The 27,793-nt window shown below is 36.9% G+C and overlaps 1 protein-coding gene across 1 annotated transcript; it reads right to left on the bottom strand.

Annotated features, from left to right (window-relative positions):
• LOC112035357 (epidermis-specific secreted glycoprotein EP1-like) lies at positions 1-27,732 on the bottom strand. Its single transcript, XM_065760868.1, has 4 exons — positions 27,622-27,732; positions 17,283-17,454; positions 1,588-1,665; positions 1-797 (listed from the first exon to the last, which is right to left on the bottom strand). Exons 1-4 carry the CDS (start codon positions 27,730-27,732, stop codon positions 139-141), a joined length of 1,020 nt encoding a protein of 339 aa, XP_065616940.1. The 3' UTR covers positions 1-138.
• Between the last annotated feature and the right edge of the window lie 61 nt (positions 27,733-27,793).

Genomic DNA, 27,793 nt, shown 5'->3' with positions numbered 1-27,793 from the left:
AACACTTTTTGCCACAGTTTTTTTCTATAAGGGTGTTTCCGGTGGTGAATTTGCTCATGAAATGGTCAGCACCTTCAACTTTGTAGTAGTGAAAATCATTCATTCCACAAGATGTAATATTTTTGGGCTTGCAGTCCTTCAACCCAATAACCCATTTGACATTGGGCAGGCAACACACTGGTTGTTATCACAAAGCCCAAATTCTCCACAACGCTCAGGCAATTGGCACTCACTCTCAGTCGAGTCTCTATCAAAGAGAGTGTATGTAACTTCCCAAGCATGCCAATCCACCTTATCATAGTAAGTATAGATCCTAAGATTGCCATTAATGCCAAGACGAAGAAAAGATAATGTCCTATTGTATTTGGGCCTAGCTAAAATTCTATTTCCGTCGTTGAATGGGTTGGCCACATAGTACTGTAGGCCTAGATCATAAGCATAGCCCTCATCAGTTTCTGGGGTCGAATGTAGTGTCACATTTTCTAAGGTGCCCTCCTGAACAAAAACCAAGTCAGATGGTGAGACGAAGTAAAGAGTTGGGCTTGGAGAATTACGGCTCTTATAGTACAAAGATAACACTTTAGGTTCCATCAATAAGCTGTAAGGCCCATCTTTGTTATCCCTTTCAGAAGCCCGACTTACAAGCTGCTTGATTACGCTCTCAGCTCGCAAATATTGACCAACCAAGATTGTATCCGTTGGAGAGTCAAAACTTTGCCAAACAAAATTGCCCTTTGAGCTATGAAGGACCATGTTACCATTTGGTAACAATTTGAAGCCTACCACACCTTTGTTGGTGGTGATGAGTAGTGTAAAATGGTTGTTCATAAAGTGACCGTTATTACTAAGAATGACCATTATTACTAAAGACAATTATCATTACTAAGGATGAATATCATTACAAAGGACAATCATAAGCACACATTAATGCTTAGAAATAAGTTCCTCACTTAAATTACATAGCCATTACAGGACATTGAATGGGGAAGTTAAATGGCTATTAAATGAGTCATTTAACCCTCCACATCAACCATAACTGATGGATAGCGATAACATTCTCGTCCGTACTTACAAACTGTCCATGTTAATGACGAGTAAAATATGGACGAGCATAAACGCATTAGTTCCAGATAGCATTTAATGTCCAAATAATAAATGAGCACGGAGTCGTTACTGGTGTCTCATTATGCATTTAATGGTTGTTACAGACGAAAAAGGGCTGAGAATAAATGGTCATTATTAGGCCATAGATCTTCCATTTATGGTACAACGTTAGAGAGGCTAGTAGATCGAACATTTACTCACACAAATGCTATAAAAAGCTAGGAGAGATAGGTAAATGATTCAAGTGGAACACACACAAAAAATTACTCTACAAATTATAGATTTCTAAAGAGTTTAAACTAATTTTAGCATCAGAGGGTCCTTGGCAGGCCCCAAACCAGTGTCATTATTTGCTTAGTGCTTTCTTTGGTATAGGATCTCTAGGTCGTCCATAGTACTGACAAGGAACATACTGACAATTTCCAGGTCGTCCATCATATTGACGAGGAACACACTGACGAGACGAAATTCTGCTTCATCAGGCAGTATTAGTTTGCCAAGTAACACGACCATCAATATCAGCCAAGAGTAGATTACCATTGGCCCCAAAAGTGAAGGTAGTGATGAGTAGTGATTAAATGGTCGTATCAGATGGATGACCATAAGCACATTCAAGGCAAACATTACTCTCTCATTCATGTGAGCCATAACTCTCTCATTCAAGTCAGATGTAAAGAACAGTTACAAAGCCATTAACTAGTGCCTTCATTAGCCGCCTAATGACTGTTACAAAGAGCTTAATAAGCCGTTCAAATACCATTAATCACCCAACTCAGACACACAAATTAAACTACAATACATATTAGTGATTTCCCCCAAAAGAGATTAACTAATTTAAGTATCAGAGGGTTCTTGGTAGGCACCAACCCAGTGTCTTTTATTATCACTTGTCTTCTCTTAGTAGGGAATCTAGGTCATCCATCTAGTTGACAAGGAACATACTGTTGACACATATTTCGTGTTTTATCAATTTGGTATCGTCTATGGGAAACGACGAATTGCAACTCAATACACCAAGTCATCGTATCTCTATCAACATGTTCCTTGAAACCAATGGACTCAACTACTACTGCACCATCGGATTCCATGGTGATGGCCCAACAAATCCAAACATTAATAGCTAATGTGTAGGAACTTATGAAGTAGAATGAAATTTGAGGCAGTGGATACGTCCAGAGGGCAGTAATATGTCCCTTGTAGGACGTAATTGTTAAGACATATGTGGAGATTGTTAGAGACATATGTGATGTAGATTGGCTAATCCTTTGACAAAACGCACTTTACTTGTAATTAGGTAGATCAAGGATAGATTTAGTACTTCAAGAAATAAGTGTTTAAGTTTAGTATTAGAATCATGCAAGTTGACCAAGAAATAAGTAAAGAAGTGTTGTTTATTAAAGCTCAATAGATGTTTCGATAGAATCATATCTATCAAGGATTAATGTTGAAGCTCGACAGAAGATAAATCTATCGAGAATTATGAAATCAGAATTTTCAGATCTGATTTCACGCATATCCATATGTATTTGTGTAGGATTTCTTTTCTCACAACCTTAGATATATATAAGGATTATTTTAAGGGCTGTCATATGATGATGCAAAGGTTGTTGCACTTGTTGTTACATGCATATTGTGACCGAAGGCAATTTGCCCTAGTTCATCGTATTCTCTCTAGAAGTTATTGCGTCTTTGCGCCAAGAGTTTTGTAACCAAAGAGCTTCCTGATCTTCATTGTTGGATGTACTGAAGAACTTTGCAGTCAACATGTTCCTCAAGTTGGTGTGTTAGTCATGTACTGAGATCTGTGCATCATTGGTTAGTTACGTATTGGGAGCCGTTCATTGAAATAAGAGATTGCTGCTACATTACAAGTCTAATTGTGTATTGGAGTAAGGGTTCAACTGTAGGTTAGTATTAGGTACTAGGATTCCTTTTACTTGTAAACGCTTGTTTTGATAATTGTGGATTCTTGGGAGTGGTGACCTTAAATTCACCCGGTGGGGTTTTGCCTTCGTAGTTTTCCCCATTCGTAAACAAATCACCTATGTTAAATTTATTTTTTACTGCATTTAACTTTGTTGGTAATTTGTTTGTGCTACCATGCTTATTGCATATAATTGAATCTAATTAATTCACTTGGCTAATTAATTGATTAAGTTACCAAATGGGTCAATACATTCTTGGCCTATCAAGTGGTATCAAAGCAGGCACACTTTGATTAGAGTTAATCTTTGTTATGTAATCCATTAACCCCTGTTTGTCATGGATAAAGGACAATCTCTAATTATACCTCATTTATTTGATAGCACTAATTATGCATACTAGAAAGTACGCATGAGAGTTTTCTTGCAGTCTTTAGTTGAGAAGGTGTGGCAAGCTGTGGAGATTGGCTGGACTAAGCCAAACGAAACGTCGGCTAATTGGGATGATGCCAAGTTAAAAGCAAAAAACTTCAACAGCATAGCATTGAATGCTTTATTTAGTGCAGTCATCAATGAGGAGTTCAAGAAGATATCCTCAACTAAAATTGCTAAGGAAGCATGGACTATCCTCCAGACAACCTATGAAGGGACAAAGGTTGTTAAGGATTCAAAGCTCCAAAGGCTCACTACTAGCTTTGAAGAGATAAAAATGGAGGAGGATGAGTCATTTAATGAGTTCTATGCTAAGCTAAAGGACATAGTCAACTCAACTTTTAATCTTGGGGAAACCATTCTTGAACCCAAGGTTGTAAGAAAGGTGCTAAGGTCTTTGCCTGAAAGATTTCATGCCAAGATCACTACCATTAAAGAATCAAAGGATATTGACTCTATTCCTTTAATGGAGCTGGTTGGCAACTTGCAAACCTATGAATTGGGTTTGACTAAAATCGAGAAAGGAAGCAAAAGCAAGAGCATGGCACTGAAGGCCAAAAGTAATAAGATTGATGAGTCTTCCAATTTTAGCCCACGAATACCTAGATGGATCCAATCCTTTCCTATATTAGAGATGATTGGCTTCCATCAGGCCCATCTGAAGTAAGGAAGATCAAGACAAGGTCGTCTAGATTTACTATCATGAATGACGAGCTTAACAAAACAAGATTTTCACTACCCTATCTGAAGTGTCTAAGCTTAGAAGATACAATGTATGTGTTACGAGAGATTCATGAAGGAATATGTGGAGATCATTCAGGACCACGATCCTTGGTGGGAAAGGTGGTCCGAGCAGGTTATTTTTGGCCGACCATGCAAAAGGATGCAATCAAGTTCGTTCAAAAGTGTGACAAAAGCTAATGGTTTGGAAATGTGCAACAAGTTCTAGTAGAACACTTGGTAAGCATTTCTTCCCCTTGGCCATTTTCAACATGGGGGATTGATATCGTTGGTCCATTGCCACAAAGTAAGAAACAAATGATGTTTTTGCTCGTTGCTATTGACTATTTCACAAAATGGGTTGAGGCATAACCTTTGGCAATGATTATAGAGGCCAAGATACAACATTTTGTCTGGAAGAACATTGTCTATAGATTTGGAATCCCAGGGGTGATCATCTTTGAAAATGGGCGGCGTTCAACAGCCATAAGTCCAGAGAGTTTTGTAGAGAGTTGGGAATAAAAAGCCACTAATCTTCACCTGGGCATCCTCAGGCGAATGGTCAAACAGAGGTTACAAATTGTACTTTGCTCAAAATCATCAAAGCCCAACTTGAGGGGGCAAAGGGTGCATGGCTAGAAGAATTACCAAGTTTGTTATGGGCTTATCGGACAACTGCGAGAACACCAAAAGGAGAAACACCATTCAAGCTAGCCTTTGGTACAAAAGTAGTGATTCCGGTTGAGGTAGGGCTATCAATTCTTAGACGAGCTCACTATGACGAGAATCTCAACAATGAAAGGTTGAAGCTAAGTCTGGATTGTTTGCCCGAAGTCAGGGATGACGCAACTCAAAGGATGTCCTGATACCAATAAAAGATGTCAAAGTACCATGACCAAAGGGTGAAGCTTAGAAGGTTCAATCCTGATGATATGGTGTTACGAAGAGTTTCACATGCCACCAAGGACCCAACCCAGGGAAAGTTAGGCCCTACTTGGGAAGGTTGGTACAAAGTCATCCGTTACTCAAGAAGAGAGAGTTACTACCTAAAAGACATCGACGACAACCCATTGCCTTGTCCTTGGAATGTGAATCACCTCAAGAAGTACTATCAGTATAAAGTATTAATGCCAATAAATTCCAGCACTTAGAATACCTTATCTTACCTATCATCAGATAAGAGAGACTTTACTTTTTATGAAAGCATTTTTCCTTTTTGCATTTCGTTTTGTTAAGTTCTTTCCCTTGTAATACCCTTATAAACAAGGGTGAATTAAACAATAAAGTATCTCCAAGCCATTTTTTCAAGACCTGATCTTTAATATGTGTGTCCAAAATAGCATAAACTCTAAGTAATAAAGTTGTTGACAAAGTCTCTATGGAAGTTTTCACTAATGGTAAAAAGTCTACTGACGAGTTTAAATCATAACTATCAATGGTAAAAACTCTATAAACAAGTTCAAATCATAATATTCTAAATAATCCATGATAAAAACTCTACCAACAAGTTTAAATCATTGTTGATGATAAAACTCTCCTAACGAGTTTTAACCATTATTAATGATAAAAACTCTACTGACGAGTTTAAATCATTACCAATGGTACAAACTCTATAGATGAATTCAAATCATAAAATTCTAAGGAAATAATTATCCATGATTAAAAAACTACTAACGAGTTTAAATAATTACCAATGGTACAAACTCTATAGACGAGTTTAAATCATGAAGAAATTTCTAAGGAAAAATTATCAATGGTACAAACTCTAAAGACGAGTTTAAATCATGAAAAAATTTCTAAGGAAAATTTTCAAAGGTAAAAGCTCTATTGACAATTTTAAATCATGAAGAAATTTGTAAGGAAAGTTATCAATAGTGAAAAACTCTATTGATGAGTTTAAATAGCATAATCTCCAAATAAGAGAGACGAAATGTTTCTAAACATGCAATTAAAAGTAGGAATGAAAAAGCCTCAAAACAGAGAGGCAACCATTGTTCTTAAACAAAAGTAAAAATTTTACTAAGGTGGGGGAGTGATAGCCTCATCCCCTTGGCTCGGATCTACTTGTCTAGCATTAACAACATCCTCTCCTCTAGCTGCAACAGTAGCTTCTGCTTGTTTCTCTAGCCTCATTAGCAAGAACCTTAGTGTTGATGGTTTCAAAATCAAGATTGGAGAAGTCCACTGCTTGGTTGTGATGCTTTATCATCCATCTACAAAGAAGCTCAAAGCCTTAATAGTAATGAATAAACTGAAGATCAGAGAAGTGTTTAGATTTCACGAATTGTTGAATGATCTTCTCACGTTCAGAATCAGTCCTCAGAAGAGCAGCATGGATCTCTTCGTCCTTCTGAATGATGAGCATCTTCTCAACTCTCAATGCCTCATTAAGCTCCTTGATTTTCTCCTTTGCCTTATTGGTCTCGTTTATAGCTTCAATTATCTTTGAACTCTTAGCTTTGACAAATTAAATCTTGGAGTTAGCCACCATGACTTTCTCTTCATTACTAAGATAGTTAGTTTTGAAGTGCAAAGATTCTCCAAGAATTTGAAAGAAAGAATTGGAAGTCAAAATAATGACTATAATAAAGCTTGGGAATAAGGTTAAAGTGGACTACTTGCACTAACTTGTGGATATGCCGACTAACTAGTTCATGAGAAGGAATGGAGGTCAAGCCCTTGAGCTCGTCATCCATAATAATGTTGTGAGCTTGTCCAAGGGCAGTTGCTGGGTCGTCCCAAACACTCGTTCCTATTTTGCTATTTCCTTTCGAGCGAGTAGTGGGAGGGGTGATGGCCATAACTTCAAGAGAAGGGGTTGGAGATGACAGGACGGTCTGAACAGACGAGGAAACAAGAGTTTCACCATTCTCCTCATTTAGTTTTCACCTCATTAGATCTGCGGCGAGCTAGGACAGGGGTTCATTCTTCATTCCTTTGATATGGGCATACTTTTCTTTACTGTACCTAGTAGCCATTCTTGTAAACAAAAAAGAGAAGTAAGTAATTAGAGAAAGGAAGAGTACAACACGAGAAATCTTATAAAAATGTACATGCTCTTCTCATCTCAGTAAATCTTCTCAATCACATACTCTGTAGGCTTGGGTCCAAGACAATGATTAAATAAGTGACAAGGATCGACGAGGTTGTTAAAATCCTCGATCTCTCAAGCAAAGGCAAAGGGGGCTTGAATTTGATAGTGGTATCAACTCTCCAATTCAAGACATTCAAAAACTACAAAAAAGAGAGTGGAACAATGTTTACACAGGTAAATTATAGACAATGGAATTAAGAAAAAGAATGAAAGTACACACCAAGTGGCAGAACTTCCCATTTCTGTAGTAACCTTGGGACTTCGCCCCATAGGTTGTCAGATATGGTTTCCCAGCCAGTTCTAGAAACAAAAAAGTATCATGATTTCTAATCACGAAAAGAAGAAGGAAACCCAAAGATGATCCTAGATTTTCTATCCCATGGCAAAAGCTCAAAATACCCATAATGGGTAGAAGGTTTTAAATAGTACAAATATGTAAATTCATTCAAAGTTATCATGTCCCCCTCACAGAGGGACACCCATATTGACATACAACTTATAATTGTCCTCCAAGCAATAGGAATGAGTTAACCGGGGCAATTTTGAATTTGAAAAGAATTTCCATTACAAATGGATGGATAGGTAAACAGAGACCACACAGAAAAGCAGCTTCGTAGAAGCACACTTCATCGCAGGCAAAAATGCAAGCCTTTTCATTAGAACGAGGTAAGCGAATGACGGTTCCTTTTCAAAATTGGAACCTTTTTCTAAAACCTTTCAAGTTTTTCCCTTTTAAAGAGCAAGACTCAAAATGAGCATGTAAAGGGATAGATGAAGAGGATGAGGATGGTTTTAACATAGCATTATCAACCTCCTTACCCACAGACTCAACATTTGATGACAAACCTGTTTCTAACTTGCTCGACCTAACTTCAGCATCCCTATCCTCTACGGTGGTCATTTCCAAATGGTGGTGGATTAGAGATTGGAGGATCAAATGATAAAGGGTAAGCAAAGTGGGCTTGAAAGCAATAAAACGAGATACAAACAAGCTGGCTTGAGGATGTCAACCAATAGAATACTCAAGAAAAACTCCTAGTCTAGCAAAGAAAAAAGACATGGAAGGAGATTCTTGTCTAATAAATGCGAAATCTACCATTAATGGAGTGTAAAGATGAGAGGCCTTACTAGGGGAGGGGTTTTTGAAATTTGAAAACTTCAAAACTTCAAGAACAGAGACAATGAAGAAGAAAGAGAAGTGGAATGGTTTTTTCTAAAAAGGAAAGGCAGAGGTCGAGGGTCAGGAAAATCGACAAAACATTCACACAACCCACCTATAAGACTGAGGCATGTGTCCAAAAACCAAATGAAGAGACCACATCACATTTTAGGCAATGGGAAGAGAATCTCAGGAAGTGGAGAAAAAACCAAATTCCTATGACTATTCATATTCTTCTACACATCCAAACTAGAACAACAAAAGAATAATGGGGGCAATCGACGAGTAGCGATTAAATGGTTGTCCAATTGCACATTCAAGGCAAACTTTACTCTCTCATTCATGTATGGTGGTCATTTCCAAATGGTGGTGGATTAGAGATTGGTGGATCAAAGGATAAAGGGTAAGCAAAATAGGCTTGAAAGCAGTAAAAGGAGATACAAACAAGCCTGCTTGAGGATGTCAAACAATAGAATACTCGAGAAAAACTCCTAGTCTAGCGAAGAAAAAAGATAGGGAAGGAGATTCTTGTCTAATAAATGTGAAGTCTACCATTAATGGAGCGTAAAGATGAGAAGCCTTACTAGGGGAGGGTTTTTGAAAATTGAAAACTTCAAAACTTCAAGCACAGAGACAATGAAGAAGAAAGAGAAGTGGAATGGTTTTTTCTAAAAAGGAAAGGCAGAGGTTGAGGGTCGAGAAAATCAACAGAACATTCACACAACCCACCTATGAGACCGAGACATGTGTCCAAAAACGAAATGAAGAGATCACATCACATTTATGGCGATGGGAAGAGAATTTTGGGAAGTGGAGAAAAAACCAAATTCCAATGACCATTCATATTCCTCCGCTCATCCAAACTTGAACAACAAAGGAATTATGGGGGCAATTGACGAGTAGTGATTAAATGGTTGTCCAATTGCACATTCAAGGCAAACTTTACTCTTTCATTCATGTACGGTGGTCATTTCCAAATGGTGGTGGATTAGAGATTGGTGGATCAAAGGATAAAAGGTACGCAAAATAGGCTTAAAAGCAGTAAAAGGAGATACAAACAGGCCTACTTGAGGATGTCAACCAACAGAATACTCGAGAAAAACTCCTAGTGTAGCGAAGAAAAAAGATAGGGAAGGAGATTCTTGTCTAATAAATGTGAAATCTACCATTAATGGAGTGTAAAGATGAGAAGCCTTACTAAGGGAGGGTTTTTGAGATTTGAAAACTTCAAAACTTCAAGCACAGAGACAATGAAGAAGAAAGAGAAGTGGAATGGTTTTTTCTAAAAAGGAAAGGCAGAGGTTGAGGGTCGGGAAAATTAACAGAACATTCACACAACCCACCTATGAGATCGAGACATGTGTCCAAAAACGAAATGAAGAGATCACATCACATTTATGGCGATGGGAAGAGAATCTTGGGAAGTGGAGAAAAAACCAAATTCCGATGACCATTCTTATTCCTCTGCTCATCCAAACTTGAACAACAAAGGAATTATGGGGGCAATTGACGAGTAGTGTCCAATTGCACATTCAAGGCAAACTTTACTCTCTTATTCATGTGAGCCACAACTCTCTCGTTCAAACCAAATGTAAAGAACAGTTACAAAACCATTAACTAGTGCCTTTGTGAGCCACCTAATGACTGTTACAAAGAGCTTAATAAGCTACGCTCAAATCTATATAATAACTAATAGTTGAAACGTTTGACTTTTTGTTGACCACTCCTCATTCTGCCACGTGGCTACATAAGTTTCTGACACGTTCACTTTAAAACACTAAGGCCCCATTTGGTACACCCACTCAAACACATGTTTTTAGTTTTTAAACAACATTATACATATTTTTATATACTTGTTAACACACACGTATTTCCATACATAATTTTAAACACATGTTTTCAGTTTTTAAGTGCATGTACCAAACACCCCCTAAACAATTGTGTCTTTTTGGTGGTTTGCTTATTTAGTTTCAGTGGGTAACTACTTATTATTGTTTATATACGCTGTTTACTTTTTGTTTTTTGCTTTCCGTTTTTCCATTTTCTATTTTTTTTTCCTTGATGAGAAAACAATTGTGCCTTTCCAATAATTTCTTAGAACCCTCATCCACACACGTTGGTCTAACTCTTTCAAACCCACACCGTTTCAGTGGGAAACTACTTATTACTATTTCTATACACTATTGACTTTTTGTTTTCTTCTTTTCATTTTTCCATTTTTTGTTTTTTTTTCCTCTCTATGAGAACAAACCTAGTGAAGGTTGTGGACAAAAAACAAAGTACCTTTGACACTACATCTGTTGGTAATTCTTTTCTACACTATTTACTTTTTGTTTTCTGCTTTCCATTTTTTCATTTTCTATTTTTTTCCCCGTTGCAAAAACAATTGTCTTTCCAATAATTTCTTAGAACCCTCATCCACACACACGCTAGTCTAACTCTTTCAAACCCACACCGTTTCAGTGGGAAACTACTTATTACTGTTTATATACACTGTTGACTTTTTGTTTTTTTCTTTTTGTTTGTCCTTTTTATATTTTTTTCCCCTCTGCGAGAACAAACCCAACGAAGGTTGTGGACAAAAAGCAGAGTACCCTTGACGCTACATCTGTTGGTAATTCTTTTCTTCACAATCATGCTATTGTTTTTGTTTTTAATTTTTAATTTTTATAACTAAGGCTTTGAAATATTTTGTGCACACCATGTGTTTGAGAAAATACCTTGCTTACTCTTGCATTAGTTTGTAGCCACTTTATGGTTTGTGCATCTTGGATGGATTGTTGCTCTTTCCAAATTTTTTTATAATAAAAGCCTAATGGTCAAAGCGTAGTTTGTCAATGTTACTTTCGGCTTTCAGGCATTCAAATTTAGATAGGTGCTTGGTAGAACTTTGTTTCTAAGGTATTTAATTCAATGCATTGGACAGTCTTTTTTCTTCTTTTCTTTTTCCATGAACATGGCTTATAATTTGGGTGAACATGGCTTATGAATCTCATTGATAGTTTAAATTTTAAAATTAAAAAGTTTAAAAAAAACTTATTTTGTAGGTCCTCTCATTTTTGGATAAAGAGCTGCATACTTTTTAAAGGAAAGAGCTGCATACTTAACCGTGTCAACTCCAGGTTTGTTAACAATTGCTTAATTTTTTTTTTTTTTTTTTTTTAAGTTTATGTTGCATTTCTTTTCTACATATTCAGAATAATTTTTAATGTCATCTTCAACAAAAATTTACAGCATAAAAAATTATTACTTAAAGCAATTAAATTTCACATAACTATATTTTTAAATTTCCAGAAAGTGCTAATTAACAATAAATACATGCTTGAAAGAATATTCCATTTTTTAACATCTATTTGCTATCTTTGATTTATACAATAATAGTTAAGATTTGATCTTCTATAAATACTTTGTTTTTTATTATATATTTTGAAGTATGGAGTCTACTTTATTTTCAAGAGCGAGAAGAAAACTAATGGTGTATCCAGCCTTTATCTTGTGGTGACGCTTTACAAGGAGAAGTTTCAATAGAAAGAGACTCAATTTTTTGGAACGTATTGTCGCACACAACTATTCATGAAACACAATCATTGCATTTTGGAAGTGAAAGCTCGAAAATGTGTCAAAAACACAAGAGCTGTTTAGATCCCCAAAACAAAGTTACGGCTTGGTTGATTTTACAGTAACTTAATACTAAGTGCAGAATAGTGTAAACACAAGCGTATAAGCAAGAGAACTACTCTAATCCATATTTAAAGCAACACAACAGTAAAAATGAAATGAATAAGAGTAGGGAAGAAAGATGCAAACACAGATAACACCGAGACGTGTTATCGAAGGGGAAATCGAAGAACTCGGCGAAAAACCTCTCCGCCGCCCTTCAAGCAGAAATCGATCCACTAGACAATCAGTTGGGATACATGGGTGAGCAAGAGACCTTCCAAGCCTAATCTACCCTTTGTACGTAAGCCCTCCAAGCTCCTACTTCAACAAGGCTTCTCGGAACCGTCTCTTGTCTAGTTCTTCGGATCCCACAACAAGCTCCACGTTGCATCTGCCATCCTTGGCTTCTTCCAATGCTTCCCAGTAGCACTAAAACTCCACTTGACACTCTCAAATGGTGTGGTAAGTGTTTGGGCTATCAACCTCTCAATGGTAGGGAAGTGGAGAGGTAGGAGATGAGGAAATTCCCAAAACAAATGTGTAAAGGATTGTGGGTATAACAATCTCTAACTCTCAAGGTGTTTGGCTAGGGTTTTCTCTCAGAAGCTCTCTCTTTTATTTGTGTGTAATGTAGGTATAAATAGTGTAGGCACAGAAAGTGTGTATTAGACTGGACAGGCTGGCAGAAAAGAATGCCTCACGAGTGTCTCGCGAGAAGGCCTTGCCCGCGAGATACTCGCGAGACATAGTTGTCTCCATCTAGCCTGACTCTTCACATTCCAGCATGTGTAGGGCACATGTGTTACTTCACGGGATGCTAAGTCGCGAGCTACCCACGAAAACACTTCATTCTTCAATAGCTTGAGTCTTCACACTCTTTCTCTCTAACACACAACCCTTACAATGAAATCCCACAATAAATACAGGGTACAAATGATTGAATAAAATTACAATCAAATTTGGCACGGAATATAAGCCAACAAAAACACATAGTTGTAAATAACAACTTTACAAGAAGCAATGATGAAACATTTGTAAGAAGAACTCGATAGAGACAACATAATCCTGAAGCTAAAAATAGAAACTCACCAGTGAATATATTAGGAAGAACTATTGTGAATGAAGATGAGAGTGTTACCACCAATATAACTGAGCAACAATTGCCTTTGCTAGAAGGTAGCATTTAACCTGCTGTAGTTGAAGGTATATTAAGAGTTCTATTATATTAAATAGTATTTTTTCTTTGAAGAATTCGTTTTTGATTTTGATTACATCTTAGACTTGGAACAGACAAATGAGAGTGAAAGCTCAACAATGAATATTACGGTTGCTGAACATGATTTTTGTGATGACTCTAATAGAGAATCAAATAATCTTTCAATCTTTGACCCTAGACGAAAACATCGTAATTATTACAATTTTTAGTCCTCAATACCAACCATAAATATTAGGTTCCTAAAAAATGATCCTTCAATTTTTTTGTAGGAAATTTTATGGAGGCAATGAATTTAGGACCTCTAACACAAGTATGTGAACATTGTGGAGCTCAACTTTGGTTTGAGGAGAGAACGATTAAATCTAGAAAGCCTAAGAAGCCTAAATTCAGTTTATGTTGTTCAGAAGGCAGAGTTGAACTTCTGTTTTTTGAAGGATCCTCCACCTTTTCTGAAAAGATTGCTCGGCATGAGCAATGATCAGAGATCAAACAAATTTTGAGTGGGGATAAGAATCTATAATTCTCTCTTTGCTTTCACTTCTTATGGTACTACTCCATATGTTTTCCATTTAAATGGCCAAAATCATCACAGAATTGGATCTCTTATTCCTGTTGATGGCCAAAAGACACAATTTGCACAGCTTTATATTTATGATACTAAGAATGAGATAGCAAACAGAATTGATGCTGTTACATCTGGTGATCATAGAAAAGATTGGAAATAGATATTGACATTGGATTATTGAATATGTTAGACAATTTGAATTTGTAACATTAGAATTTTTATGAAAATAACTAACATTAGAATTTTTATGATGCATAGATATTATTGCAAAAGTGGTTGCTATTGGTCCAATTGAACATCCTAGCATTAAAGGATCAAATGTTGCAATAAGGAACATAACTGTCATGACTATACAGTACATTTTAATTCTTTCAAGTTGCAATACATTGAATATATATAATATAAACTTACATTAATAACAATATTTGAACAGAGGAAATAAATAAAGCTTACCCTCTAGGGACTAGTTGCAAATGAAATTGATGATAACCTCTTCAAAAGGAATCCGGGACCTTTTATTATAGTTGCCACATGTCTAATTGTGAAAACTTTTAAAGGTCAGTACATTGTTTCTTTTATTTGCATATTTATAACTACATTAATAAATTATATGTGCATTTTAAAACATTCCTCCATATAAATGTAGGGGAATATAACTTATCATCTACAAGTGGAACAAAAGTTTATATAAATTTGGAGATTTCAGAGACTTTTGTGTTTATGGATCAGTAAGTAATCTATATCTCTTTAGCAATATATGTTATATAATATTTTACAGTATACGCAAGCTTATACTGACTTCTTTATGTTACAATCATAGGGAAGTGAAAAATGATTGTCTTATAGAAGAGCTGCCAAGACAATTTAAGCCACAAAGAACAATTAAAGAAGAGATGAACAATAACAGAAGAACCATAATTGAAATATTAAACATGGTCTAGAACTCTACAAATAAGGTAAGGGAAAATTTCTTCAAAAGAAAAATCTGAAAATGAAATTGTCAATGACATGTTAAATTTTACGAATAAATCATTGAATAAATTTGAAATTCTAGGAGACTATCTTCACTTGCCATGGAAAGATTACAAAAATTGAAACAACTTTTGGTTGGTACTTTATGTCATGCGAAATATGTCGTAGAAAGGTTAAACCAAGAGGTGAACATTTGTGGTGTGATCGTTGTAACAAACTGGCAGACTTCCCAATCCCAAGGTATGTATAATATAAAAGTATATATGTGTGTGTATATATATATATATATATATAAAGAAAAGAAAAAAAAATTAATTAAAATTATATCTACCATGCCTTCTTTCAGGTATAGAATTGAACTGAAAGTTGAAGATGACATAGGATTGGCAACATTCATTTTATTTGATTCTACGGCTGAAAAATTACTCCACATATCAGCAAAGGAACTTATAAATAAATGTTCACAGGTGAGAATTTGAAATTCACAATAGTACTTAATATATTCTTTAATACAATTGAACTTACAGTTTATGACCTACTATTTCTACAAGGTACCTGAAGAGTTTGACCTGCCTATGCAAATAGCAAACCTTATTGGGAAAACATTTGTCTTCCAATTGGAACTCAATGACTATAACCTCAAACAGGGATGGGAGATCTACACTATGAAGAAACCTTTTGATCCTGATATATAAACTGACAATTCAGTTAAACTTGATCAAATAACTGATGTGAGTACATTTATATTAAATTAAAATAAAAAAAAAATTAGATATTTTTAATGTTACTTATTCATATCATAATACAATTTACACCATATTCTTTTAACAATATTATATGAGTGATGCTACAAATGATTCTGTCAACAACTTACCAAGTGAAGAAGATGCTAATCCTACAAATGATGCAACTGATGTACAACTCACACCTATTGTAGATCGACAAAAGAGGAAGAGGAAACAAAGAGTCCTTTAATCTATTGAAAATTATGTTACAAATTATTTAAACTTCTCTTACAATAATGTAATCACCATTAGAAGGTGTTTTGTTTTCTGTTGAGAATACATAGCTAACCTTACAAAATAGGTGACGAAAGAATAGTTGGTGATAAATATTCTTAAAATTTGTGATTTTTTTTTTTCAACATGTATTGGTTTTATTCGATGGATGCATGATTGTCCACCTGTTGAATTGGTTTTATTTGATGGATACATGATTGTCCACCTATTGTTTTCTCATGTTTTTGGCAGTGTTACTAGTTTTGTCTATCCAAAATGACTTGATGTGTTGATTTTGCATGGTCTGCTTTATTGAAACATTCAACCTTTCTTAAAAAAAAAAATAAAAAAAAATAAACCTTTCACTGTGGGCTTGTATTGCTTTAGCCCATGGTCTGTTAACCCTGCCCAAAATTTATCTTTGGGATTTTCAATATGAACCCTGCAACTTACATGCCGGTTTAATCTTATTTATATTTTCTAAATTTTCTTTCGATTTGCTTATTTGAATTGGTGATCTTATACTTTGTGCACTAGTTCTTTGTCCCTTCATTCACAGCCATCTTGACTTCCATTATAGGATGCAGCTGTAGCCTGTAGGTCAAATTATTTATAATGAAGGATGATATATTCATTATGTTTGTATGTGTTGAGACAATGTTGTCACTTTTAGATGGTTCTTGGACTTAAAAATTCATTATTTTTCATTTCACCTATTAGTTTTTCTTTATGGGTGTTAATAATATTTATCTATTTTATGACATAGGTATTATGACAATGTACGACAATGTACAACAATGAAGATGACAATGGGAGAGATATTTTCCAAAGATTATATTGAAATTTTATTGTTTAATAGATTGTGCTGATTTTTTTCTTCGACTCAATTCTTTTTATGTAAATAATTATATTAGAGGGTACTTGCGTCTGTTTTGTATTCTGTTTTGAGTTTATTTATTCCATTATCTCAAATTGTCTAGAAGATTTCAATGAATATCATATATTTAACTACTGTTAAGTTGATATAATAATAATAATAATAATAATAATAATAGTATATAGTTTGACAAATATATGAATGTATAGCTGTTAGCAAATGTTTTAGCTACATGATTTTATTTTACAAATTCAACTTTGGTGTTGTAGTAAAATAAACCAAGATTAAATTTTATATTGTACTCAATACCTTTCCTGTGCATCGCACGAGTTAGCGACTAGTACCTTTAATCACCCAGCTCAAACACACAAATTAAAAGCTACAATACATATTAGTGATTTCCCCCAAAAGAAATTAACTAATTTAAATATTGGAGGGTTCTTGATAGGCACCAGCGTGGTGTCTTTTATTATCACTTGTCTTCTCTTAGCAGGGAATCCAGGTTGTCCATCCAGTTGACAAGGAACGTACTAACAACAAACCTTTCGTGTTTTATCAGGTAGCATTTTCGTGAACTGGGTTGCCTCTATTGGCTTCCCAAACCCAACGAAACAGTGACTCTGAATGTCTGGTAGCCATGCGTAATGCGAGGGGGAGAGCATTAGGAGTGGTGTTATAAAAGCAAAGTTGGAATGGGGAATTAAAAGTCGTTAGAGCACGATAGTTTCCATCATACTCAACAACGTGTGGCCCAAATTATCCTTCAGTAACATGCCTAAATGTTGCATTGGGAGGAACAGAAGTTAGAGCAATGAAGGTGAAAAGTGATACAAGGAAGAGGGAAAGCAAGAGCATTGTAGCTAAAGGACAAGAAGACATTTTGTTTGGTTATGGTTGTGTAACTTGTAATGGGGCTTGATTTGGATAATATTTAAGACTTTATTTATGGACTTATAGTATAGTGAATGGCGAGGTGGCAAAACGGGAGGATAAGTGCGATCGATCATCAATACTGTGAATTGAAATTATATCTTATTGCCGACCCCTCATGATCAAGTTGTGTCCTTGTGGATTTGATTTGATTTGATTTTTTTTTTTTTTTTTTTATAATGTTATATTTTCCTCTAATAAAAGCAGCCACTCACATTTGTCTAAAACTTTCGGTTCAAACAATTCTTACATTACAAGTCAAACGTATTTTCCGGTCAAAAACAATCAACGAGTTTTTAATTTTTTTTTTCGGTTCAATGTTCAAACAAAGTGACCTTATACTTTCCTTAAAAAAAAAAAAAAAAAAAAAAAGACCTTATACCGAACTGTACTACGATGCTACGCGTCTCTCACATGGACACGAATTGGGTTCGTGCACAGCATTGGATCCAAACTAATGTCAAAATATACATAAACAACAAATTTCACAAAAATTTTCCCAATTTATTTACGGTGGTAAATTATGATTTTGAAACACAAGAGACAAAATGAAAACAATCCTAGACTTTTAAAGGCTGAAAATGTAATGATTTTATAGAATAAATTTTAGTGAAACAATTTTATTTTAACAACTGAATGAAATGGTAAATTATGAGTGGTGAAAAATTTAGAGGTATTAGTAGTGAGTCTATATAAAGTGATTGAATACGATTAACAATATGCTTCTTCAATAAGTTGTAAAGAAGTTTTGGAAAAGTTGTGTTAGTAGCAAAATTGTAGTTTTTTTTACACGAGTAAAGCTTTCATCCGACATTCATGTGCACTAGATGGGACATTGGGCTAACACGTAACTATTTTAGGATATATATCGTACTTATATCTCCTCCAGTGCTCAAGAGCATTGGAAGTAAGTCAAACTCTATTAGGATAGTTAATTTTGTATTTTCAAATCACATGTTATTAGGTATGTGGGTAGGCTTCTATAGTGGGCCCACATGCACACTAGGAGCGGCATGATCCTTAAAAATCTTTAACATTTTTTTCAATGTTGGGAGAATGAATAGTGTTGTCTACATACTTTTTCACATGTACTTTCCAATAAACTGTCTATCAATTCTCTATTCACATTTAAATATTATTTCTTTACTTATTATTATTATTATTTTCAAAAATCTGTTACAACCCACGGCTGCACCATCATCAACACCAAACTCTTCTCCGTTTAACTATAACCCAAATCTTGAAACCAAGATTTAATTATTCGACAACACCCAAATCTCAAAACCCATATTTTACCATCCAACAACACCAAATCTCAAAACCCATAGTTTTATCATCCAACAACACCCAAATCAAACACTCTTAACTTTTCTTGTATTTTCCCATCTTTAGACCTAGATAACCTACCAATATTACTCATTGTTAGACCCATTGGTGGTTGTGTTTTGTGGTGGGTTTGATCAGATGGTGGTGACTTTAATCGGACGGTGGCTAGAAAAGAAGAGGAGAGAAACATTGAGAGTGAGGCTGGGAGAGACAGTACTGAAGAAGAAGAAGAAGAAGAGAAGGGGGAGAGCTATCTATATGTGAGATTGAAGAAGAAGAAGAGAAGGGGGGGGGGGGTTTGTCCGTATGAGACAGAGAGAAAGAGAGAGAGAGAAAGGAATAAAAAATGATGAGAATGAATATTTTATTTTATTAAAATTTTATAGAAAATCTACCGTGCTCTCCATACCAAGAGAGCAATTGTAGCAACTCTAAAAAAAAAAAAAAAAAAAAAAAAAAAAAAAAAAAAAAAAAAGAAGAAAAGAAAAAAGAAAAAGAAAAAAAAAGGGAAATGTTTGGATTTCAGAAAGGTTGTTGGAACTGATTTTTTTTGGGTTTGCACTCAAAAAATGAGATTGGCTAGCCTATTGGAGATGCTCTTAGTAAGTCTAATGTCACAATTAATTTTATTACAAATTTTAAAATTAGGCTAAAATACAAATTGCATCCTCTAACTTTACCTAAATTTCAATTTTGTTCAATTAAGTTTTCTAACTTCCAACTTTATTCATGTAAGGACCAAATTTAAGTCCCTAGCCCACAACGTGAGTGGACTTAGACCCAAAAAACTCAAAACAATGAATTTGTAGAGAGTGGGTTAGAAAAACTGGGCCTTAACGAATCAGACAATCACTAAAGTAGACTCAGATCACAAGATAATGAAAATAGACAAGTTTAGACTAAAGAAAATCGTCCTCAACACAATCCGAGGATATCAGTTCTTATATATATCTCTTAAATTTGGTTACAAATGCAATTCTTGATTGCTATAGTATTTTCCTCTTAATTTTCTCGATCCCCTCTCTCATTGCTTTATTCTCCTTTTATCTTTACCCTCCACTTACAGGCCAGATGGTTTTTCTTGATACTTGTCCTATCAACACCTTCCTAAAGTTTTTATGTAATCGTTGTAAGGCTGAAAACCACTGTTCATGTATCATTTCCACATTAATACGGCTAGAGAGTTAGTTGCAGAGTATTTAATATGGTGATAGCAGCTTTCCCCTTAGATATTTAGGACTCCCCCCTATCATATATCTATGCAATGCTTATCTGTACCAATAGAACTTCCTGGAATGTTCCCCTGGGTAGCAGACTACATTTTCAGACCTCAGCTCTGATTAGCCGGGGAGGCATTTATCCTCAGACCACCCTCCTTGGCCATTGTGACTAAAACTAACGTCTTCTTCTACAAACACGGAATCCTTTGGCAATATTTACTCATTCTTAAATGACCTTTAGTCCTCGTCTTGGGCCTTAGGCCCAATATATACATAAATAATGAGCTCTTGGGTCCAATGCTCCTACAATAGCCCCTCGAGATTCTTCTTTTTGGCTCCTCGAGAAGAAAGGAGGATTTCGATGTCACCTTAGCTAGTCCGCGCTCATCATACATCTCCTCTACCTATGTAGACGCATTTTAACTACCCAAGACACGCTCCTGATGCTTTAGCATTCGAGACTCCCCCTCATTAAATTTTTACGGCTCCATGTTCTCCACGTTCTATGGCGTGATGCGGATCTAACAGCTGAGGATTCTGCTAAAATATGGGTGGGAATTTTCCCGCTTTCTAGCTTTCTTTCTGATATAAATACCACTTAAATCAATCACTCATCTCACTTTAGCATTCATTTAGCTCTAGCGCACAAACACTGAACCTGCCAACTTTCCCAACTTACTCATGCCTTTACAAATACCAAAAGCCCATTCGAGAATATTTTTTTTTTCTTTTTGTAAGTCTTCATAAACCTTTATACTTTGTTTTTCTGTATACTTTTCTTTTTTCTATAATTTTCTTTTCCTCAGCCCCACTTTCTTCCTCCAATCTTCTTAGTACATCCAAGTCTTTCTTAGGAATGGGTAGATTTGCTCATTTAGAAGACTCCGAGGAGGGAATAGAGAGTTTTAGAGCTCTGTATAGGATTCCTCCGGGTGTAGGTATTAGGTATTGTAAGTAAGGAGAGTGGCATTAGAAAAGGCAAGAGGGAGAAGCGGTGCTCCCAATGATTGCTTTCATAGAAGGAAGGATAAGAATCCCTATAGGTATTGTTACTAGAGACTACCTTAGGGCCCATAGGTTAGCTCCCACCCAGTGTGCACCTAACAAGTTCAAAATCTTAGGCTCTGTAGATGCCCCTAATGAGTGGATGGGCTTAGGGCTTACCCACCATGATATCAATTGGGTCTACAACCTCCATCACTTAAGGGATAGGGGTATTACCTGAAATCTAGGTACCCTGAGGTTAGGCTTATTCAATGCTTACCTGAATCCAACAAAGGCCTGAAAAAGGATTTCCTGATCGTGTCAAGGGAATGGCACGATGGCCTCCCCTGCCCGATGAGAAAGGGGCAACCAAGTGGGATGTTTAGACCTAGAATGATTACTTTAAAGTTATCCCCTATTTTCTTTATCTTTTGCTTGTGCTTGTACACGAAATTTCCTCTGGTTTACACTATTTTGTTTCACTAATGATATATTTTATGTTTCTCTCGATGGCTTTGCAGATAGGAACGCAGCCATTCCCAATTTTAATCTCGTGAACCAAGCGAGTTTGGATAAGATCCTGAAGGCCAAGGTGTTCGTCCACATTGACGGCCAACTCAAGGTAGCCCACCTGATATTGGACTACATTCCAATATCCAAGAGTTTCCAAGTGCCTAAGTATGTCATTAAAGCTAGGGATCCTCGGCTGCAATGGATCAGTGTTGCAACCCCTGGCTTTCTGATCACCGGCCTAATCCTAGAAGGCATTCTCTCCACCAAACCTATACCTAAAGGTATACCTAAGGTAGAGGCTTCTTCTTCTCGCCCCATAATCAAGGAAAAGGAAAAAGAACAAGAAAAAGAAGAAGAAATAGTTGAAGTGTCCGACTCCGAGGGCAACTTTGAAGTGTTCAACCAGCTTTTGTCTTTGGAGATTTCATTGGGTGACCTTGGCCAATCTTTTCCAGCTTAAAACAGCCAACACCAAGGAGCTACTTCCCCTTCAGACGACATAGGCATCCAACGCAAATCGAGATCTACCTTGCAAGAATTACTAGAGTCCCAACCAGGGGGGAATGCACTTAGGAAAGCAGCCCAGACCAGACTTCCCACCCCCCCACCTGCCCTGCCCTTCCGACTAGAACCAGTTGACTTAAAAAGGAAAAGGGAACCAAAGGGCAAGGAGGTGATGGAAGTTGGAAAAAGAGTGATCCTTAGATTGCACCTCCAACTTGGCTTCTTGCCCCAATGTTAGATAGGGCTTCTCTACCAGCCAATGCCTTCATCAGGGACTTCCAAGGAGGGATGGCCGTCTATGTGGCCAACGTTGTGGAGCAAGCTCTATTGCTTCCCAAGGACATGGCCGAGCTCTAGTTCATGAGAAGGCATGAGGTCTTCCTCAGCCTAAAGAGGTATCTTGCTATGGTATGTTCTCTACTTGATCCTTTTTTCTTTTTCTTTTTTCTTTTTTTTTTTTAATTTTTTATTTTCTTTCCTCTTCTTCCTTTTCTAATTCATGTTTCTTTCCTTGGTAAGCTGTTCAAGCCTCTTTCTGGGTGGAGGAGATAACCAACTACTGCCATCGGTAGATGAAAAAGGAGGAGGGAGGGAAGGTGTAATGCCACTGTGGAGGCCTTTAATGTGGCCAAAAGGAATATTCAAGAGCTCAAGAAAAAGCTACTAGAAGAGGAGAGGGAAAGAAAGAGCACTGCAGCTGCTCTTGATATTGCTGAGAAGCAAGCTGAGGGCCAAAGGATTCTCCTTCGCACCGCCAAGGATTAGCTGGCCGCCTTCAAAACTCAGATCACTACCCTTAAGAAGAAATTGGAGGAGGTTGAGAAGGCAACTAGCTGAGAAGGCTCGGGATCAGGCTGAGCAAGATGGATATGACTTAGGAGTGGTGGAGACTGAGAATCCCTTAGGGCTGAGGTCTCGGGGGTATGCAGGAACTACTGCTCTCAAGTATGGAATGAAGTTTTCAACCAAGCTAGGGTTGAGGCTTCATCTGTACTCAAGAAGGCAGAGAGTGTGTATTACCCCCTACCATCTGAGAGTCTGTTCCCTTTGGCTCGAGGACTAATACCACCTCTGAGGTGGCAGAAGTAGGCAAGGACAGCACGGCCAATGTTCCAACTTCTTCTGACAAACCCTTCGAGGAGGCCAAGCAGCCCAGGGTCATAGAAAAAGAAAAGAATGCTAACGAGGGAGTGGCCCCTAATGCCATGAAGCCTTCAACTGTCTCCCAGGACCCTCCTACCAAGAAAGAAGCTCCTAAAAAGATGGAGATTGTCCTAGCCACACTTCCCCTACCTATTAAGGCTGATCTAGCAAGTAAGGGTCCCGAAGCCTCAGAAGCAGTACCTATTCAGCCTATCCACAGCCCTCCTAAAGACAAGATTGTAATAAAAAAGAAATAATTTCTAGTGTAGTTTATTTTCAAAGTTTGTAATTAGTGGGAATCTTTGTATCTAATTTGCCTTTTTCTAAGTCTTTAGTTAATGAAAGTTATGAACATTTTTCTTATTTCTATGATTCTTACACAAGTGTTGATATAGTTTCTATCTTGTGTAACACTTAGCTAATATGGAAATTAGATACAACTCCATTCATGTATACAAATGGTAAGACACCAATTCATATCAGACTTCATCTAAATCTCTTCCCATTACTAAGTTAAAAGACTTGGATACAATAATCAGACCTAAAACAAATCATGCATATACTTTTAAATGCTTTAAGTGATGCTTACAAGCATGCAATTGATTATGTCACTTTAATGAAGATCCGCATCATTCAGTAGGGCTGACCCCATCAAACACTTAAATAACTAATTGGAAGTGTTAACATACTTAATAGGATCTAGATATAATGTAGTTCTATTCAACACTAATAGGCCACAATCTGAATTACCCCTTATGATTAAACCAATTAATTAATTAGCCAAGTTATTAATTAATCAATTTATCATGCAATTGCGTGGAAGCATAAACAAATCACCAAATAACTAAAAATGTAGTGAAAAATAAATGACACGGCGATTGGTTTACGAATGGGGAAAAACCTTGCGGCAAAAACCCCACTGGATGATTTTCAGGTCACCACTCCCGAAACTCCACTATTATCAAATCAAGCGGTTACAAGTAAAGGAATCCTAAGTACCTTACCAACCTACAGTTGAACCCTTACCCCAATACCCAATTGGACTTGATCTATAGCGACAGTTCCCACCTTTGATACACGGCTCCTAAGTACGTGACTAACCAATACGCGGATCCTAGTACGCGACTTCAGAACACCAACTTAAGGAAGAAAGGTTGGTTGTAAAGTTTTTCAGTTCATCCTACACGATGAAGATCAGGAAGATGCTTGGTCACAAAACCCTATGGTACAAATACACAGCAACTTCTTCAGAGAAGATGAACTAGGTCAAGAACTTCGTCTTTTGATCACAATTTGCTTGAACAGAGATTGCTCAATGAGTTTGCAACTTATGTCACCCTAGACGGCTCTTAAAACAATCCTTTTATATGTTTAGGGTTTAGAGAAAGGAAGGCTCAAAAACGTATTCACGGATCCCAAGAAAATCAGATCAGAAAATCTGAAATATTAAATCTCGACAGATAGCAGGTGTCAAGGTAGCTATCGAGCAGGTGTCGAGCTTTAATGAAATTGCACTTCAGCTTGCTTTTTCTTGGACAGACTTGATGACTTCAACACTTGACCTTGAAACCTTGTTTCTTGAAGTATTAAAAACACCTAAATTTAAAAATCAGAAAAATACAAAAACAGTGTGTGTTTTGTGTACTTTGGTACTTGTGTACCTTGGATGGCCATTGAAACAAAGTTTCTAAACTTTATATCTCTTGTAGCTTAGATGAGCATCTTTATGCACAACTAAGCAGGTGAGTTTTGTGGCTCTTGTTTGTGATGAGTAAGATTAAGTTATCTCTTAAACTTAACACTCGTATCACTCTTTTTGATGGGTAGGACTAGAAAATTCTAAGAGAAAGGCACAAATAACCATCTCACCATTGTTGCTCGCCAATCATAAATGACACCTGTATGCTTCGGCATAGCAAAAGTGCAGTGTCATAGACACCTGTATGCTTCAGCATAGCAAAAGTGCAGTGTCAAAGACATTCGTATGCTTCGGCATAACAAAAGTGCGATGTCAAATGCTTAACATCTTGGGTATTACTTTTCTTTCTTTTATATGCCCATGTATGGTATGCTAAAATAAAAGAAAATATGCAAAGAAAATAAAAAGTAAAAAGATAAAAAATGCTTTAAATATGGTTGCAAGTGTGTATTCTTGGAGATGTGGGAGTTATAGGATGTACCTCGAAGATGATAATCCCCATCAAACAGTTATGATTGTGTGTGAGTTAAAGTTATTTCTCATATCTCAAATCATCATAACATGTATACACATATGCAATTTTGCGATGTTTTTCACACACAACACGCAATATTCTTTGCTACTTTTGATACATGTGCAGGAATAATGTGATTTGGCCATCACAAGAGTTTACATGTGCTAATGTATGCTCACTAAACTGTCTTAACTTGTTTTTGAAAAATAAAATTGGTTAGACTTGTTTTGTGTGTGTGTGTTTTGAGGATCCGTGTGCTTAAATTCTTGTTAAGAGATGATTTTGAGAGTTTTATATGTTAAATGGATCATTGGTTGAGGTGTATGATGTATTGCATTCATGTCTGTGTTTTTCTCTTCTCGAGAAACTGCTTTTAACTGCTTGCTCGACACCTCCTCGACACCTCATCGATACCTGGTCATCTGTCGAGCTTCTCAAGCCTTTTCTTATCGCAATCTTAACACCTCTTCGACACCTGATGGATCGATTGAGAAAGTTTCTGTCCCCTCGATACCTCCTCGACACCTTGTCGATCGATCGAGCTTTTGATCTTTGATATTTGATCTTGCATCTCGATACCTCTTGATACCTCCATCTGTCGACGGCCATTTCTCTCGATACCTCCTCGACAGCTTCCTCGATACCTCTCGACACCTCAGCTGTCGAGATTTACTGAGGTGTCTATTTAAGAAATTTTCGCGATTCGAACTTCATTCTCTCGATCTCTCTCGATCTGTCTGTGGTTGTTCACCTCCCAAACACCCTTTTCTCACTCAAATCTTCAAACCCTCTTAATTTTCGGCCTTCCCTTAGTCTTAATCACCTGGTAAGTGCATTTTTCCCTTCCTTTTTCATGCATTGCATGTTTTGAAACCTAGGTTTTGGGATTTTTTTTTGAAATTTTTGGGGTTTTTCAAAATTGATGAGTCTTTATTGAAATTTTGGGTTGGTTTTTCATTTAAATGCTTTCAAAATGACATACATTGCATTCCATGTGCATTAGAATCACATTTACATGCATTTAGATGTGTGCTTTATGTTGTGTGCTGGTAGGATTGGATTGGGCTGAGCCCATGATGTCTTTTGCTTTGCATGTCACATGCTTATGGATTCCCATGCATACGTTCTTTTTGTTCATCTTATTTTCTCTATTTTGAACTGTGTTCGGACTTTTCTGATTGTCTCCCTCTCTATCTTTTTCTCTTTCTTTTACGTTAGTAGTGTCTATGGTACCCAAACGTAAATCCACTCCTGCTCGGACCCTCTGCGTTCTGGAGCTTCCTCTTCTTTTGATTCTGCTCCTCTTAACCTTCGGCTCCATGATGGAGATGCCCATAAGGCATTTACTGAGAACTTTTCTCGACAAGGTGTTCATTCGGAACGTCTAGTCATTCTGGCGGACTTCACCGACACTGATCTTCCCTCTGTCATTCACAGTAGGGGATGGAGGTCACTGTGTGACATCCTGGTAACTTGTCCCCTTGTGCTGATTCAGGAGTTTTACTCCAACATGCACGGGATAGATCGTTCAGTACCTCTCTTTTTCACTTGCGTTTGAGGTACACGCATTCCTGTCACACTGCAGCTAGTTGCAGATGTGCTTAGGGTTCCTAGGATAGAGTTTCCTGACTATCCTTTTTGTGAGCGTCTGAGGACTGTGTCCAAAGATGAGCTCATCCCGCCTTTTTTCAGCACCTTGCTGATTGGGGTGAGCATCAGTACACATCATGTAGGCCTTTTGCTAAAGGTCCTAGATTCCTAAATATGGTGATGACATTTGTACTCCATCCTCTATCTCACTACAACTCTATCACAGAGCCTCGTGCTCGATTTTTGTTATCTCTTCTTGAGCATCTCACTATAGATTTTCCTTCTCACTTTATTCTTTCCATTATAGATGTTCATCTTGATTCGGCGTCCTGTGATAAGCTCATCTATCCTTCCGCTATCACGAGGATCTTACGCCATTTTTCCGTTCCCTTTCCTGTGTCCGACCATTTCACACACATATCTACCATAGATGCCGCTACCGTAAAACGTAATGAGGCTCAGTTTAGGTCGCGACAGACAGATTCCACTCCTCCCTCCAGTTCGACTCCGTCCAGATCTCCTCCATCCAGATTAGCTCCATCTACATCTGCTCTTTCTTCCTCTAAGAGCAATGTATCTCTAGGAGACATTATGGCGCAGCTGCAGTGCATGGACACTCGCCTTGATACACTCTCTGCTGAGTTGTATCAA

The sequence above is a fragment of the Quercus suber genome, unplaced genomic scaffold (genome assembly GCF_002906115.3).
Source record: "Quercus suber isolate HL8 unplaced genomic scaffold, Cork oak 2.0 scaffold_385, whole genome shotgun sequence".
NCBI lineage: Eukaryota > Viridiplantae > Streptophyta > Magnoliopsida > Fagales > Fagaceae > Quercus > Quercus suber.
The sequence above is the reverse complement of the archived record's forward strand: the minus strand, read 5'-3'. Positions and strand labels throughout refer to the sequence as shown.